Source organism: Cavia porcellus, unplaced genomic scaffold, assembly GCF_034190915.1.
Source record: "Cavia porcellus strain 051 isolate PalLab524CR breed Dunkin Hartley unplaced genomic scaffold, mCavPor4.1 scaffold_28, whole genome shotgun sequence".
NCBI classification, from domain to species: Eukaryota; Metazoa; Chordata; class Mammalia; order Rodentia; family Caviidae; genus Cavia; species Cavia porcellus.
Genome location: NW_026947511.1, coordinates 43504376 through 43519870, shown reverse-complemented (window position 1 = coordinate 43519870; position 15495 = coordinate 43504376). Strand labels below are relative to the sequence as shown.

Genomic DNA, 15495 nt, shown 5'->3' with positions numbered 1-15495 from the left:
TGGCTGTGGATTCAATCACCAGTACCACAAGGGAGAAAGAAAAAAAAAAAAAAAAAACTCTGGTGATGTAAAGCGGCTTCCACCATGGGCGGGGCGGCCACTGTTCCTCCCCGGGTCTTATTCTTTCTCCACCCCTAAATTGAGGCTTCAGATTAGAAGCTGCCCCTCATAAACATGGCGGCGCCCTTCAACAATATGGCGATCACAAGTAGCTCCGCCTCCCGCTGTCTCGGAAACCAATGAGAGAGAAGCACGAGGATTTGCGCGTGCGTAGTCCTACTCAATGGGCGTGCCCAGGGAAGACCAGGGGATCCCTGCAAGCAACATGACTAAAAAGAAGCGGGAGAATCTGGGCGTCGCTCTAGAGGTGAGGGGCGGTGTGGAGCTTGGAGTGTTCGTTAGTTGCCTGCAGGATAATGGGGCCACATGGTTGGAGGAGGGGTCAGACGGAGGAGGCCAGGACGACGCGGGTGTAGCAGAGGGAGGCGAGGTGAGGGCCCCGGTCCGACGGGGGTGCCGGAAGTGAGGGTCGCTACGGGGGCCTGGAGGTTAGGAAGCCGGGGATGAGGGCGGGTCTCCAGAGGAGGGAACCCCACTGCGGGGACATGGAACCTAGGAGGACCCGACCTGTGGATGAGGGGACCTCCAGGGTGACAGCCCTGCGTGTTCCTAGTGGCTTAAATATTGCCCGAGATGAGAACATTTTCCTCTATGGTCCTAGAGCTTGAGTTTGGGACCCGACTTTGAGAATCTCTGGGCGCCCGTAAAGAGACTCCTAGACTTGATGCTGCTTAGGGGTTTGCGAGTAATTCGCGTGTGGAAAGGAGACAGCTGATGCCACCGCGGCTCGTGGTCCCTGTTAATCCTCCCTGCAAGCCCGAGAGATTTGTACAGATGAGAAACAGGTTTCAGGTTGAGCCTAGGGGAGCCGTAGAGACCCTGGAGCCGAGCCTTTCTTTTGTGCCTCCTCCCCGAAATTGTGGGGTGCGGGGTAGTGGACTTCTTCCAGCCTGCTCCCGAATTCCATGAGTCTCGAATTTATGAATGCATAGAATCACCTGCAGAGCCTGTTAAATGGGAAAGTTGAACTCTTCCTCCAACCCAAGTAGTTTAGTAAGAGGTGGGTGTGCGTTTTAACAAGGACTCTGGATTTAAACAAGCCACACTGGTGCTGGCGCAGGGCGTTTTAGTAGCGCCCTTTGGGGAATATTAGTCCCCAATGTAGAGGAGATTTGTTGGAAATCTTTGACAATAATTTGGAATGAGATGGAAGGTAGCAGAGGACACCACAGAGAAACCCAAAATTCAAGTGTATTCAAGAACTTGAAAGTGCCAGGCTTAGTGGCCCACGCCTGTAATCCAAGCCTTCAGGGGAGGTGATCACCACAAGCTGAAGGCCAGCCCCAGCTATACAGCAAGTTCAAGGCCAGCCTGAACTACATAGCAAAACCTCATCTCAGACAACATGAAATTTTGCGGTGTGGTAGTACCTGCCTGTGATCGCATGAAACCTGTAGGAGGCTGAGGCTGGAGGATTACAAGGTTGAACGCAGCCTGCATGACTTAACAAGACCCTGTCTCTAAATAAAAAAATGAGCTACAGTGGCTCAGTGTGAACACCCTAGGTTGAATCTCCAGTATTACAAGCTGTGGCAGGGTCCAGCAGACCTGTCTGTCAAGGGTTAGATGATGTAAGTAAATATTTTAGGCTCCGTGGGCCGAACGGTCTCTCTTATAACTGTAATTGATTTTTTTCTATTCACAGATTTCCTATGTCCAAATATGCCTACTGGCTGAAATGTATTTGTAGCCCCGGATTGGGACCTGTAGTGTCTTGCAGTCATTCATGGGCTAAAACAAAATAGGAAAAAACAGGGTCACCCAGGATCCACATTTCTAGCTAAAACTTGTATAGGTGACTCTGTCTCCCTTCTCTTCTGAGCTGTTACACTGTAAACAAATGTCTTTTTATGGTCTATTTAATGCCATGGTTTTTTGCTTTTGTGTGCGTTTTGTATCGGTGATTCTGCTGTCTCAAGTGGCCCCCACGCATGGTGCTGAAGTGTTACTGTTGCTATGTGCAAGGAAGCTTTGAGGTAGCTTAGAAAATGTTTTATAGATAAATATATATGTCACTGGGGGTGGGACCCAAGACCTTTTTTTTTTTCTTTTTCCTTTTTATACCAGGGATCGAACTCACGACTGCCTGCTTGCAAGGCAGGCGCTTATGCCGCTGAGCTAAATCCCCAGCCCCAACCCAAGACCTTTTCACTGAGCTACATCTCAGCCCTTTTTATATTTTATTTTGAGAGAGGCCTTTATGAAGTCGTTTAAGTTTCCCGGGTCACGCTTGAACTTGCAATCCTTCTGCCTCGGCCTCCCAGAGTCCTGGGAATACAGGCATGCACCACCATGTTTGGCTAAATAACCATTTTTTTTCCCCTTGAGCATGTAAAACTCTGGACTATAAGACATAATTGGCCAGGAGTTCCATTTTAAGGACCTACTGTATTAGATAATATCTCTTTAAAGAAACACACATAAAACAAGATTTTGGGTGGATCGGTTGATGAAAGTTGTGACCAGAGGCTCATAGGAACCTAACCTGTTGTGTATTCAATAATCTAATGATGGTGTCAGCTGTATAGAACAGGAGCACCGAGAATAACTCGATTCGTACTCAGGGCAGTGTGTGAGAGTGTGGTACTGACCCTGGTAAAATCCTGTTTATAAAAACAGGCAGTACACCAGGAGCGGCCCACAGGTTTGTCAAGGCCTGGTCCAGAGCACCACTGTCTTAAAGATCCCGGCCCAAACTGCCCATTTCCCACTGCACAAAGGAAGATGCAGGGCTCCTCCTACCTGCAAGGGGCTTGGGAATGTGCTTATCAGCCAGGAGGCCCCATGGGCAGGCCAGCGACAGCTCCATGACTGTGGCATGCTTTGGCGGATGGCCTGTGGTCTCCACCGCAGGTTACACCTCTCTTCCCACTGTGGTTGTGAGGATTAAATGAGACCATACATGTCGTTAATCAACATCGGCACTTTTGTATCCTCTTCTGTGGCTGAGTCAGTTGCCTTGTGTGGAGTGAGGAAGTTAAAATAAACTTCAGCTGCAGCATTAAGGGCTTTGGCTGGGGGGCGGTGGTAGTGTGTGCCTGTGACCCCAGCTCTCTGGAGGCTGAGGCCAGCCTAGGCTACGAAGAGGGACCCGTCTCAAAAAGCAAAAGCAAACCGAAGGACTTGAACTTCATCAGAAACTTCCCCAACAAGCCCACTGAGTCTTTTGTTTGGCTGACATCGATTGTTGAAGCTGTCAAGTGGGACGAGACGTGTTTTATCCTAGGGCAGGTTCACCCTCTTCTAAGAAACAGCCTTTATACCGCAGTATACATATATACGCACGGACACTTTGCAATCCGTGTAAGCCTGCAGGTTTATAAACCGAGCTGTGTGGCCACTTGCCAGCTTGGTGTCTGTGGTACTTTCCGCTTGAGAGTCACAGCTTTGAGAGCAAGGACGTGCTGGGGAAGAAGCCCGGCACCTGCTGCCTCCTGTCACCCCGAGGTCTGAGTCTTGAACGTGCACCGGTGCTCAGCGGCAGCAGATACTGTCCTCTTATTAAAAGTCGTGCGCTCAGAGCCAGTGCAGTGATTTAATCAGAGACGATTGTTAATCTGCGGCGTGCTATAAACTCCACCCATGAGCGATCGCCTGCAGCCTGCACTTACACTGAAGCGGTTACTGGGCAGGCAGCGCTCACCCCAGGGCTGGCCGGAGGCTCACTGAGGACCCTGCGACCCTCACCCACACTGCTCACGGGGTTTTTTGAGGCCTTTCTTTCTGATTCTTTGCCACCTTGTGACATCTCAGAGTTGTAAAACACCAGCTGTAAGCTTTAGCTTCTGAGACCTTATTTTGAATAACAAGAGAAAATTATACTTCAGATGAGAAAGGTGTTTTAGTCTAAACTGACAGGAAGATTTGGGCTGATGTAAAAATTACTTTTTAAGGGCCGGGGATTTAGCTCAGCGGTATAGGTGCCTGCCTGGCAAGTGCAACATGGTGAGTTTTATCCCTGGACCCCCCCCAAAAAATTATTTTTAAATCTCTGATAGTAATAACCTCTGACTTGGTTGCTTTGGTAGCTGGATTGTGTGACCTAGTGTGTCATTAGATGTTGCCTAAGTCAATCTTGATATGTGATGTCTCACCTGACATCTCAGAGGGGATAATTTGATTGTACCTGGCCCCAATACAAAAATCTCTCAGTTTGGAAAGCTTTTGGGTACCAGTTACAGAAAACTGACCTCAGTGACTTAAGCAAACAGGAGTATACTTTTTCTTGCATAAATACTTTTAGGTGGGTGACTGATGTTTTTCTTTTAGTCACAAGACAGCTGCCACAGCTCCAGGCATCATGTTCAACTTTAAGTCTGAAAGGGGAAAAGCACAACTCTTTGTCCTTTTCATTAGCAAAGCTTTAAGGTCTCGTTGGTCAGAGCAGGCTCATGGCCCACCCTAGCTGCAAGCAGACCCGGAAGCAGCATCTGCTCTTTTTTCCAGCTTCCACAGTGGAGGGAGCACAGGAGTCGTGGAAAATTCCCTGGAGTCCCTTCCAGACCGGGAGGTGGCCGATTAGGGAGGCAGTGGGCTACGGGGAGAAAATGGCCTAGGCCGTAGGAGGGGTGCCCCAACACTTGTTGTTTAAAGCCTTAAGCACGCAATAGGACAGTCGCAGTCACTGGGGGGGACTGCCCAGCTTTCTGACCAAGGGCAGGAAGCAGCTTGGTGGCCACCAGTAAATAGCTGCCGAAGTGGCCTCAGTGGCAGGAGGGGGGTGGCAGAAGGGAGTGCTTGAACCCCTCCCCCAACCACCCAGGCACAGCTGAGTGGGGCAGGCCGCTGTGGGTGGAATCTGTGGAGGGCCCGATGCCCGTTAAACGAGCCTCCCCAGTGAGGGGCGGCCTGCGCCTGGCTCCGCTCCACTTGGCGGGGTCAGGAGACTGAAACCTCGCTGCCTCCGCGGCTGGATGTCGGCGTGCGTGGAGTGGCTGGTTGCCAGCATCTTAATTAACAAATTCATAAGGCGCGGGATGGATGCCAGTTCTTGAGAAGTGCTTTGAGCCTTTCAGTGATGAAGAAGCTTCTGCTAATTTATCAAAAAATAATGTGTTATGGGAGGGAAGAGAAAACAGACCCCAAACAGCCCTTCCGCCTGGGGACAACTCTGGGCTTTGGGCAAGGTCGCCACCCCCAGAGCCACATGGGCTCAACTCCCTGCCAGGCCTTGGAGCTCATGGGGCCTGCAGGGGACCCTTGGCCTCCTGCCTGGAGCTTGCTAAGGCTCAGCGGAACCAGTGAGCCCCTTGGGGGTCACCCTGAGAATTGGAAACCATTTTCCCAGAGGGAACCACCTCATTTCCTGTCAACTGTCTGGTCAGCAGTGACAGGAGCTCAGCCCTGTGGGCTTCAAGGCTGCTTACCTGGAAAATTGAGGCCAGGGCCCCCATGTGTCTTGGCCCAAGGCCACATGTCTTGCCCAAGGCCCCAGATGGAAGGCCCAGGCTATTGCCAGGGACCAAAGAGGCGGGCCCTGCAGCCTCTTGCCTTGACAAGGAGCAGATTCCTGGAAGGCCAGGTCCCAGGCTGCAGGGCTGGTGGGGTAACACTCCAGGCGGTGGCTTAGCAAGAGGAGCACAGCTTTGTCATCCTTGGGAGAGGAAGGACTCATCAGGCCCAGCTGGACCTGAGGGTGTGCTGACAGTGGGTGGGAAACAGGGTGGGGACCACAGACATGGCTTCTGGCCCCGGTGTCACTGCAGAGCCCAGGCAGGGCTTCCCACACGGCGCCTGTTGTGTGTGGGGTAGGGAGAGCAGGCAGCGTGGGTCATTGAGGTACAGGCCACGCTACACACTTCGCTGGCCTAGCCAGGGCATGGCCGGCTGCTCCCCAGAGCCTTCTCCCCCAGTTTTCATGGGGCCGTTGAAGGGTTTGCTGCTTTAGGGTGGGCACAGCCCCTTCCTGCAGAGACAGCCCAGCCCAGAGGGCACAGTGTGTGGGCTGTGCGGGCCAGGAGTGCCCATAGGTAGTATTCAGATACGGTGGTGGTGACCACCGTGCACCCCCATTTGTACAGCCTGTGTGACCCTGGTCAGGTCACTCAATTCTGTGCATCTGAGTCTCCTGTCTGGGACATGCCGTCCTGGTGATGGGACCCAGCTCGTCCTGCTTTGAACCTCCTGCAGACTTGCACATGTGACTTGTGTTAAGTGGACTTCTGATTTCTAGAGGCTGTGCGGACTCTTGCTGTGTCTTCCAAACACGAGAGGCCATGGCTTGCTCATGTACCTGACACGATGCTCTTTATTTGTCTGTGGCCCTGCCTGATGGGGAAACCCAGCAGCCTCTGCCACTTACTGCCCAGAAGCTCCTGGGAGCAAGGCCCGTGCACAGGAAAGGACTTCTTTATAGACCGGAAACGGCTGGCTGGCTGGGGCCTGACCGGAGCTCCCTCCAGTTGCCCTGCAGTGTGAGCACTGCTCAGCCACCTTCAGGGGAGAATGGGAGCCACACGTGAGCCCTCTGTGCCCAAAGGCCACCCGGAGCTGGCACTGGGCCCCTGAGCCTGTGCCCAGTTGCAGTTCATCTGAGAGCCACGCGGTACGGTTCCGTTTGTATCGAGGCCTCATGCAGGCTTTGATTGCTGGAAGCTCCACACTCCTGAAAAGATGCCTCTCGGGGATTTCAGGCGAATTCTACAGTTTCTCTTAACACAGCTGCTTTATGGGGTATAGGACCCCAGGGAGACGTCCCTAAGCCCTGAGAGCAAGGTGGTGTTCCCAGGCAGGCAGCAGAGGAGCTGTGTTTATGTGGCCTGAGGCTGTGGAGCTTCATAGCCACAGGGCAGGGGAGACTAGGGGGTTCTTTCCTCCCTGACACCTGCCAGCAGCGAAGACCCCACTCCACTGGGGCCTGCGGATGTCCCCATGCCCAGCCCCATCCTCGGTGGAGACGCCCTCGTCTCGTGCCCTTCCCCCACCGAAGCCCTCTCCTGCTCCAGTAGTGAGGCAGCGGCACTGCCAGCTTCTCTACCCCACGCCCTGGCATCCCTCCTCCCATGGGCAGCCCCTGCCTATTCCCCTGGCTGGTCTCAGGCCCCAGCCGGATTCCTCCCGCCTGTGTCTCGGGGGCCCAGTGGCATGTGTGGAGGTTTACACAGTCTGTGGGTTCTGAGGCCTCACTGGCTCACACAGGACGCCCTGCACCACCACCTGTATTTTGTGGGGGTCCCGTGTCCCCTGGGACTGCAGCCTCACTACACCCGCTGGCCCAACTCAGTGACTTGGACACAGTGCTCTGTTCCCCTCATAGCGGCTGCCCTTGGCCATCTGAGCATGCTGCCTTAGTGTCACTGACCATCGGGGTACCCACTGTGCCCCCGAGGGCTGCTCCTTGGCCAGCTCTGCTTTGTCAGTGACTGTCCCGGCTGGCACCTGAGCCCGTGGGCTCCAGTCTGCCAGACAGAAGCCCCCGGGGGGCAGCATGGCCTTGAGAGTGTCCCCTCCCTGCCCGGTCCCTCTGGCTGGGCCTCTCCAGCTGGACATCCCGTGCTTCCTGTGCCAGCTGCCAGCGCCCCGGACCACGGGCTCCATTGTCACTCTGTTTCCAGGGCCCCCAGTGGAGCCTGCGCTGCCGGGACACAGCCCAGCCCTTCCGCCTCGGTTCCCCCTGGCCCCACGCCCTCCCCAGGGCGGGACCGTGGAGGTCCGTGTGTGGTGCCGAGCTGTGGCGGCCGCTGTGTCCTGGCTCTGCACCTTCCCTCTTCCTGCCACCATTTCCTCGGCCTTTTCGTTCCCCGAATATGTGGCGAAAACCATTGTGCAGTAACAACAGGAAACACTGAGCTCTGTGGGGCACTGTTCCCAGCACCTGTCACACCCTCCTAGCCCAAGCTGCTACTGAACAGAGCTAGCACCTCGCTGGTCACACGAAGGCGAGTGACAGTGGGGCACTGATGCCAGCCCGCACCCACCACTGGACTTCGCCCAGTGCAGTGTGACTTCACCCAACAGCCGGTGTCTAGAGCCTTGGTGACGTCTTCTTCTGCTCCTAACCTCCACACCTGTCTTGGCGTCTGCCGCCTTCAGCCCGGTGACAGGGAAGATGCCAACCCAGGGCCAGAGTGTGTAGTCCATGGGCACGGAGTTGAGAGCTGACCGAAGGGCCGTCCAGGGGCTCCTCTAGGCCCGTTTGCTGGGTGCTGTCCCCGTTTTTGAGCCACTCCTGCTGGCTCAGCCCTCTGCAGTCCCTGCTCCTGACCTCCCTCCCACCCGTGCAGCCAGTCCCGCGCTCTGCCCGGCATCATAGCGGCAAGCGTGGCCGGGGTGTGGGCCAACTTCCCACGCCGGCCCGGCCTGGCGGGCGGGTTGTAAGGAAGGGCGACTTGCTGTTTAGAAGGGAATCAGAGAGCTGTCAGCAGGACATAAATACTCATACAGGGAGCTTAGAACTCGAGTCCCTAAAACCTTGATTTGTGTTCGCCCATTGAAGCCTCATTAAAATGTGGCAAATGAAAGTGGAGCTTTCGGGGGGGCTGCGTGTAAACTGGTCAGATCCGAGGCCCGGCACCAGCTCCGCAGGCGCTGTCCTTCACACGGCGGCGGGTGGGTGGGCTGCTTGGGTTTTAAGATTGTGCTTAGTGTGAATTCCTGGCCTTGGTCTGGAGCAATCACCATGCGTTTGGGTACCTGGTAGCCCTCTCAGGGGTGTCTTAGGAGCAGAACCCCACCTCCCCAACCTTCTCCCTCCCCAGAATGTCTTGCTGACCATGGCCAAGCCCAAGGGGTGGCAGGGAGGGCCCAGGCTAGGACTAAGGTTGTACTGTGTAACCTGCCAAGTGCCCTGGTTCTGTGCCCGTTTCTTGCCAGCTCTGGGCACAAGAGCAAGGTTTCAGACTCCGGTTGCCACGTGAAATCTCAGTCATTTGTCCCCAGCCCGTTAGAGACATGCCATCCTGAGCAGGCCAGGCCTTCAGGGCCCAAGATAGGGGGCATGCTGTGGTGGCATCTCAGGAGCTATAAATTCTGACATCCTTGGTGGCCAGGTCACAGGTCCGGGTGGAATGGGTCAGCCTGTGGGCTTCCACTAGCCACCACTGGGGGTTCCACAAGATGAGATCGAGACTCAACTAGGAGGGCGGTGCTGCTGGTGGCTTTGCTGGGGGGGAGGAGCGTGGTCTCCTCCAGCCAAGGACAGCAGGGATGGCCTCGCAGAGAAGATGGGCTGTCAACATATGAAGCTTTATTTGGGGCCTTGCCTGTGGTTTCTTTGCTCTGGGGTGGAAGCAGCAGGTCTTGGGGGCTGAGCAACTGAGGTCCATTTCTTGGAGGGCTGACAGCATGGTGGCCTGGAACCCTGGCTCAGGCTGCTGTCCCCACTCCCCAAGCCTGGCCCCAGGGTGCCTTTCGCTGCTATGGCCTCCACAGGAACAGCCCCATCTCCTGGCTGGGGCTGCTACCCAGGACAGCCCTTCCCCCAGGGCCCGGAAGTGGCCCTTCCACTGACCAGGAAGTGACACTGTTCACCAGGCAGCTAACGGCAGGTGCTGCAGTTCCACGAGGTGAGGTTTGCAGGGGCCCGGGGTCTCTGGACATGAGCCAGGCTCCTGGCTGCAGAAAGGAATGAGTGGGGACCTCGAAGGAGAGGGTGCCGCTCGGGCTCGGAAGTCAATGTGTGATTCAGAGGTGGTCTTTGCTCCTTCCTGGTGAGGCGAGAGCCCCGTCAGGTGGAGGACCGGGCATCGAGGGGCCCAATGAATGCTGTGCATTTGGCTGCTGTGCTGGGCTTGACTTGGCCACTCAGCCACTCAAGGCCCAGGCAGGTGGCCGGCTGGGTGCAGGGACACCTGCGGCCTGCATCAGACAGGCTGATGGGGCGAGGGCCTCCATGCACAGCACCTTCGCCCCAACAGCTCCCGGGAAGACAGCTCTGAAAGTGGAATCCAAACAAATGGAACGCGCTCCTCCCTGCAGCCTCCCTTCAGAGCTCAGCAATTCCACCACACAGGTCACGGCCGTCTTGATGACAGGCCGTGTTTCTGCCCAAGAACTGAGTCAGAAAGAAATTCGAGTGGTTTTAGGCTGCATTTTTTTGTTAATTTTTACTGGTCCTCTTCAGGTCTCTATTTCTACAACATAGACTGCGCTGGCAGGAGAGTCAGTGGGGAAACCCCGTCTCTGGCCCTGGGTGTGCACTGTGCATGGAGTGCCTCTCCAGCCCGTTTCCTCTCGGGGGCGCCCGCTTCACCCTGCTCTGTGGGCCCAGCCTGTGCTTGCTCAGAGGCGGGGGTGGCTCCGGGGACCTGTCTCCAGGGGCCTCAGGCGGTAGCCATGGAAGACAGACCTGGGTCTCTGCCCTGCAGAATCCAATGTGGCCCAAAGTGGGACACTTACCTGGAAGGCACCCAGCCAGTGTTGTCACTACACATTTCAGATCGATGGGCTGGAGGAGAAGCTGTCCCAGTGCCGGCGGGACCTGGAGGCTGTGAGCTGCCGGCTGCACAGGACAGAGCTGAGCCCTGAGGACAGGTAACGCCAGGCCCCAGCATCTTCCTGGGCCCCCAAGCGCATGACACTCCCTCTTCCACTTCTGTCTCCTAAAACCTGAATCCCTGTCCCCCTCTCCCTGGTGGGACACGGAAAGGATCTGAGCTGTGAAACCCCTTCCCTGACAGGCGGTCTCTGGAGAAGGAGAGAAACAGCCTAATGAGTAGAGCTTCCAACTACGGTAAGTCCCTCTGTGCCCTGCTGAGATCAGGACCTCCTGTCCCCGGCAGGGCTGGGAGGGCCTGACAGCTGGGAAGACAGCACAGGGAGCAAGGCGGTGCCTGAAGGATATAGCAGTCTGGGAGAATTTGGGGTGCTTCTCTGTCCGAGGGGGGCAAGGGGGCCAGCCACAGAGGGCCGTCTTCTCTCTAGGATGACAGGGTGTGGCTCTGACTGGTGCACTGACTTCAGACCTCCAGCCCCTATTGGGAGCCCCTTATGGGAGTAGGTGAGGCGCAGGGAAACGGCCCCACCCCGGGCAGGAGGGGCTTCTGTACATGGAGCAATGCTGCCACCTTCTGGCTACTGTAACAGCCAGGCTGAGATAGGTATCAGTCGCCTGCTGAGGCCAGAGAAGGGTCCGCAGGGTGCTCTCCAGGTGCCCCTTCGTTCCCCTGGGCGCCCAGAGGGGCCACTGTGTGAGTCACACACAGCTAGGCACCCTGGGCCGCGTCCATCCTCCGGCACCCCATCCCCCTCCAGCATCCCAGGGGTGCTGGCCATCAGGCCATCAGGTTTCACCCAGACTCTGTCCCGGTTCAGTTCAGCACTTGTCAGCCGCCTGCATGTCACGCAGGGGATGTGGCTGGGCAGTGGCAGGGCTGGCTTTTTTAGATTAGGAACCAACCACCTCGTTGTGCAAACTGCTGCTCTTAGCACCCCTAGTTTCTGAGAGCTAGGCACCGGCAGAAACACCTAAGGCCCCTGCTGGGCCTGAGGTCATCCCAGCTGCTGGGTGGAGGAGCTTCCAAGAGGGTAAGCATGCCACCACGACAGGCCAGGGGACTCAACCAGTGGTGTCACCCCACACAGGTTGACTTAGGTGTGGCCTTTTCAGGGCCCCTCATATCCCAGCCTCAGCCTCAGGCACACTGAAGAGTGGCTGAGTAGCATTTGGCCCGGGGCTGTGCGGGTCTGGACAGTCTGAGGGCGCTGAGAAAGGCGGCGACTGGAAAGAAACACCCGTGCCCTCCGCCACCTGCATGCTGTGCGGGAACGCGGCAAGCAGGAGGGGCTGGGCGGCCCGTGGACGCCACCACCCTTGTGCCCCCAGAGCAGGAGCTGAAGATGCTACGGCGGGAGAACCGCAAGAACATGCTGCTCTCGGTGGCCATCTTCCTCCTCCTGGCCCTGCTCTACGCCCACTGGACCATGTGAGTCCCAGGGACAGGCGGGCCCTTGAAGCCTCCGGAGGACCTGGGCACCGGATACCCCATCCACTTGGGCATTCAGCCCAACACGGCCCACGTGGGCCTGGGGTCTGGACTCAGTGCTGGCTCCTCCCTCAGTCCGAGTGACAGGCAATAAAGGACACCAGGCTGCCACCATCCTGAGTAAATATCACGGTCTGACTGTAGCTGGGGCAGCAGGTTGGGCATGGAGGGATGGGCAAGAAACTCTGAAGTTCAGAGAAGACCCGGTGTCCCGGTCCACCTGCCCACCCTTACCCAGTGCAGCGTGTGCGGTGAGGGTGGCTGGGACCTGAAGGGGGCGGGTAGAGGTCCTCAGGGAGTACAGAGCGTTGACATCTCCAGGCATTGGTGGGCAGGAGGCCTGGAGAGCGCGTGGGCAGCCAGAGCCTTGGTAATCACCAGACAGACTTATGGTGACAGTGGCCTACAAACTAGGCAGGATTCACAGGGAGGGGTGTGCCGAGTAGAGGGGCGCCAAGGCGTGGCTCATGGAGACCTCGATGGCTCCACTGCCAGTCCAGGGCCGGATGGCAGAGGCATGGGCAGCACTGGGGCAGCAGTGCCAGGGTGGGAAGAAGCCCACGGATTTGCAGAAGCCAGGGAGCCTCACGAGAAGCCATGGCTACGCAACGTCAGAGGCCCTCGGGCCTGGGGTAAGGGGCCCGGCCAGGACAGAGGCCATGGCAGGCAGGTTCCAGCCAGGGTCAGCACAGCTGCCCCGCCTTTCCCAGCCTGTCGGGTGCTAATTGGTCTGCCGCTGCCTATTTTTGTCACGCAGAGCCATCCTAGCTTGTCACCGTGCCACCATGTGAGTGGTGTGATTTATCTAAGAGGGCAAAGGTGCTCCCCGCCCCGGGGCTGTGGGTTCATTCATCCCCGGCCTGGAGCCCCAATTTCCTGTGTGGGCCCATTGAACAAGCCCCCCCTGCCCCCTCCCGCCCCAACCAGCCCACAGAGCACTGCACCACACAGGCATTAAAAATACGTTTATCTTTAATGAACCAAGATTCTGCAGGACACACGGACCAGCCCAGGGCTGGGTGGAAGCCAGCATTCCTGCCCTGCCGCTGCCAGCCTGGGTGTTGGCAGAGGCCCCGGCGAAGTTGATTCCAACCTCCCAGGAGCCTTAGTGCCCCGGCTCCATGGAAACCAGACTGGCACAGGGCTGCGGCCTAGGGAGCCAGGGAGCGTCTCTGAAAGGTGTTTCCTGTTAAAGCCAGCTGGGTGCCCTCCCCTGCCCGCTTCCCTCCTCCCTGTGCCTCTGCCAAGACACAGGCAGCGCAGCGACCGGCCTCCTGACAGGCAGGGCGGGCAGCCAGGAGCTCACAACTCTCCTGGCCGCGGCACGGTGTCCTCTGCTACCAGGGCAGGGCAGGAGGGAGGCTGGCCACAGAGGCCGCTTCCTATCTTCCTCGAGCTGCCCAATGGTTGGACCAAAGCGGGTGTTAAAGATGGCTCGGAGCCAGAGTGTGTTGGCGGTGCTGGGCCCGCCCTCCTGTCCTGGCCTGCCAGGACCATCAGGGCCAGGCTGGGGGGACTGCAGGAAAGGGGACGAGTGGGGAGGAGAGCAAGTCTTCAACTTGGTGTCAACACAGCAAACTCGAAACTCTGACTTGTACCACAGCTGCTCTCCACTGGACACCACAGTGGGCCTCTGCCCACTCGGGGGCCAACACAGCTGGGCCAGCAAGGGCCTGGCCTCCCCAGGGTGGGGGCTGACCTCAGAAAAGCAAGTCTGCAGAAGTCTGAGAGAAGGGCGGTGCCCAGAGCCCTGGCACTGACCTCAGACCTGTCTCAAGGAGCAGGTGGGCAGGGAGCCCGTCCTGTGCTACCCAGCCCCTTCACGGAGGTGGATGGAGCCAGTCCCAAGTGCCGCGGCCTGGGAGTGTGGGAACCCGGCAGGAGCGCCCCACCCTGGGCTCAGTGGCTGTGCGTGGTGTGGATGAAGGTCAGGACATCCTCCTTGGACAGCTTGTCGAGGTCCTGTGGCTTCTGGGAGTCGTGCACACGGATGCCATCTCCCCATTCCCAGAAGAGGCGGCTGATGTAGCAGACACTAGGGGGAGGAGAGGGCCATCAGCCGGGCCAGCACCAGGGACCCGGAGGCCCTGCTCCTCCCGAGGCTGCTGCTGGGCCCACCCCACGCGCTGAGTGACCCTCGGGTTTCCTGTGCTTCTCTCATATGGGCAGAACCTTCTCTAATGGGCAGAACCTCCTAGTCGTAGGAGCTAATTTTAGGCACACTGGCACTGCTGTCAAAACCTCTGACCAGCAACTTGGGTGAGGGACCCTGGGTTCTTGAGTCCCAAGGGCCAGGTCTGTGGCCTGTGCATAGTCCCTGCAGCCAGTGTCCTGCCCACCCAGGCTGGGAGCAGTGGGGCGGGGGGTAGGGAACCACCTACTGGAATGGGGCGATGGAGTCGATGGGCATGCTGAAGGTGGACTCCCTGGTCTTCTTGTTGTAGAAGAACTTCCTCTGGACGCTTTTGCTGAAGCCCATGGTCCACGGCTCTAACGGGAGGGAGGAAAGGGCTGGTGCTCAGGCAGGAAGCTCCCACCACGGCTCTCAGAGGGTGATTTGGAGGTGACACCCCTGCCGTCCTCCAGAGGCCACAGGGGCAGAGACTGGAGCCCCCTCGCATCTGTGACTCCGCCCTATGTGTCCCCCTCACTGTCCCCACTCCCCCCACCCACCTCCACTCACGGGACACAGTCTCCTAGGAAACCTCAGCAGTGCCAGCTGCCCCAGCAGGGCGGGGCTGGGACAGGATGTCACTGTCACCCACCGTTCACTGTCCTGACGATGTACAGGCCCGTGGGCACGAAGTGCCTGTCGTCCCGCCCCGTGTAGCTGAGCCTCGGGGTGCCACTGGAGCCCTTGATGACCTTCATCTCCAACCTAAGTTCTCAAGGTGGATGTGACCCAGAGAGTGCACCCTGTTAGTCTGGGCCTGCACCCACGGCCACCCCAACGCTTTGCCAGCCTGCTCTGATAAGAGAAATGGGGGCCCCCCAACTCAGCGAGGCATCCCAAGCCACCGGGTACAGGCTGGTGACAGCACTGGGTTTGGAACACAGGATTGGAACTCCTAACCGCACAGGGGAGTGACAGGTGACCCTGCAGTGTTGCTGCTATTGTGGGGCTCCAGAGTGACAACAAAAGGCTGAGACTGGGGTGTCCGTGGGTCCTCACTCCCACATGGCAGCCCTGTGGCTACCAGGAGCGTTGAAGCCGCCCCCCAGGCTCTGCCCCGCACCGGCAGCCGGGTTTCCAGCCACTCTGAGCTGCCCCTGTGGGCACTGTGGAGCTGTCGCAGCATCAAGGAGCCCCTGTTTCTGCCTGACACGTGCTCCACTCCCAACCGGTGCCTCCAGGCCACAGCAGGGGCACCGGTGTCACTCACCTGAGAAAAATCTTCTCCACCTCCTCCAGTCTGTACACCTCCTTCACCCTGCAGGGACAGGGACGAGAGGC

General features: G+C 57.8%; 2 protein-coding genes across 3 annotated transcripts in view; one reads left to right on the top strand and one right to left on the bottom strand.

Moving 5' to 3' along the window:
- The first annotated feature begins 213 nt into the window (after positions 1 to 213).
- Positions 214 to 12155, top strand: Ccdc167 (coiled-coil domain containing 167). Of its 2 annotated transcripts, none has more exons than XM_063238967.1 (4): positions 214 to 367; positions 10496 to 10590; positions 10737 to 10789; positions 11666 to 12155. In XM_063238967.1, the coding sequence occupies exons 1-4, from the start codon at positions 284 to 286 to the stop codon at positions 11701 to 11703; spliced, it is 270 nt and encodes an 89-aa protein (XP_063095037.1). In that variant the 5' UTR covers positions 214 to 283; the 3' UTR covers positions 11704 to 12155. The 2 variants fall into 2 exon arrangements, with proteins under 2 accessions (XP_063095037.1, XP_005005468.2); XM_005005411.4 differs by having other exon boundaries at positions 215 to 367; positions 11882 to 12155.
- Positions 12156 to 12995: 840 nt separating this feature from the next.
- Positions 12996 to 15495, bottom strand: part of Cmtr1 (cap methyltransferase 1) — a 40326-nt gene continuing 37826 nt past the window's right edge. The window contains exons 21-24 of the mRNA XM_003473675.5: positions 15425 to 15472; positions 14807 to 14919; positions 14423 to 14531; positions 12996 to 14076 (exon numbers count right to left, since the gene is read on the bottom strand). Of these exons, the coding sequence (XP_003473723.1) occupies positions 13941 to 14076; positions 14423 to 14531; positions 14807 to 14919; positions 15425 to 15472 (406 nt within the window). The 3' untranslated portion in view covers positions 12996 to 13940. The remainder of the gene's footprint in view (positions 14077 to 14422; positions 14532 to 14806; positions 14920 to 15424; positions 15473 to 15495) is intronic.

Coding starts and splice junctions, on each gene's coding strand:
- Ccdc167 (XM_005005411.4), top strand. CDS start 284: ATGGGCGTGCCCAGGGAAGACCAGGGGATCCCTGCAAGCAACATGACT. Junction 10,591..10,736: donor GAGCTGAGCCCTGAGGACAG/GTAACGCCAGGC, acceptor CTTCCCTGACAG/GCGGTCTCTGGAGAAGGAGA. Junction 10,790..11,881: donor GAGTAGAGCTTCCAACTACG/GTAAGTCCCTCT, acceptor TTGTGCCCCCAG/AGCAGGAGCTGAAGATGCTA.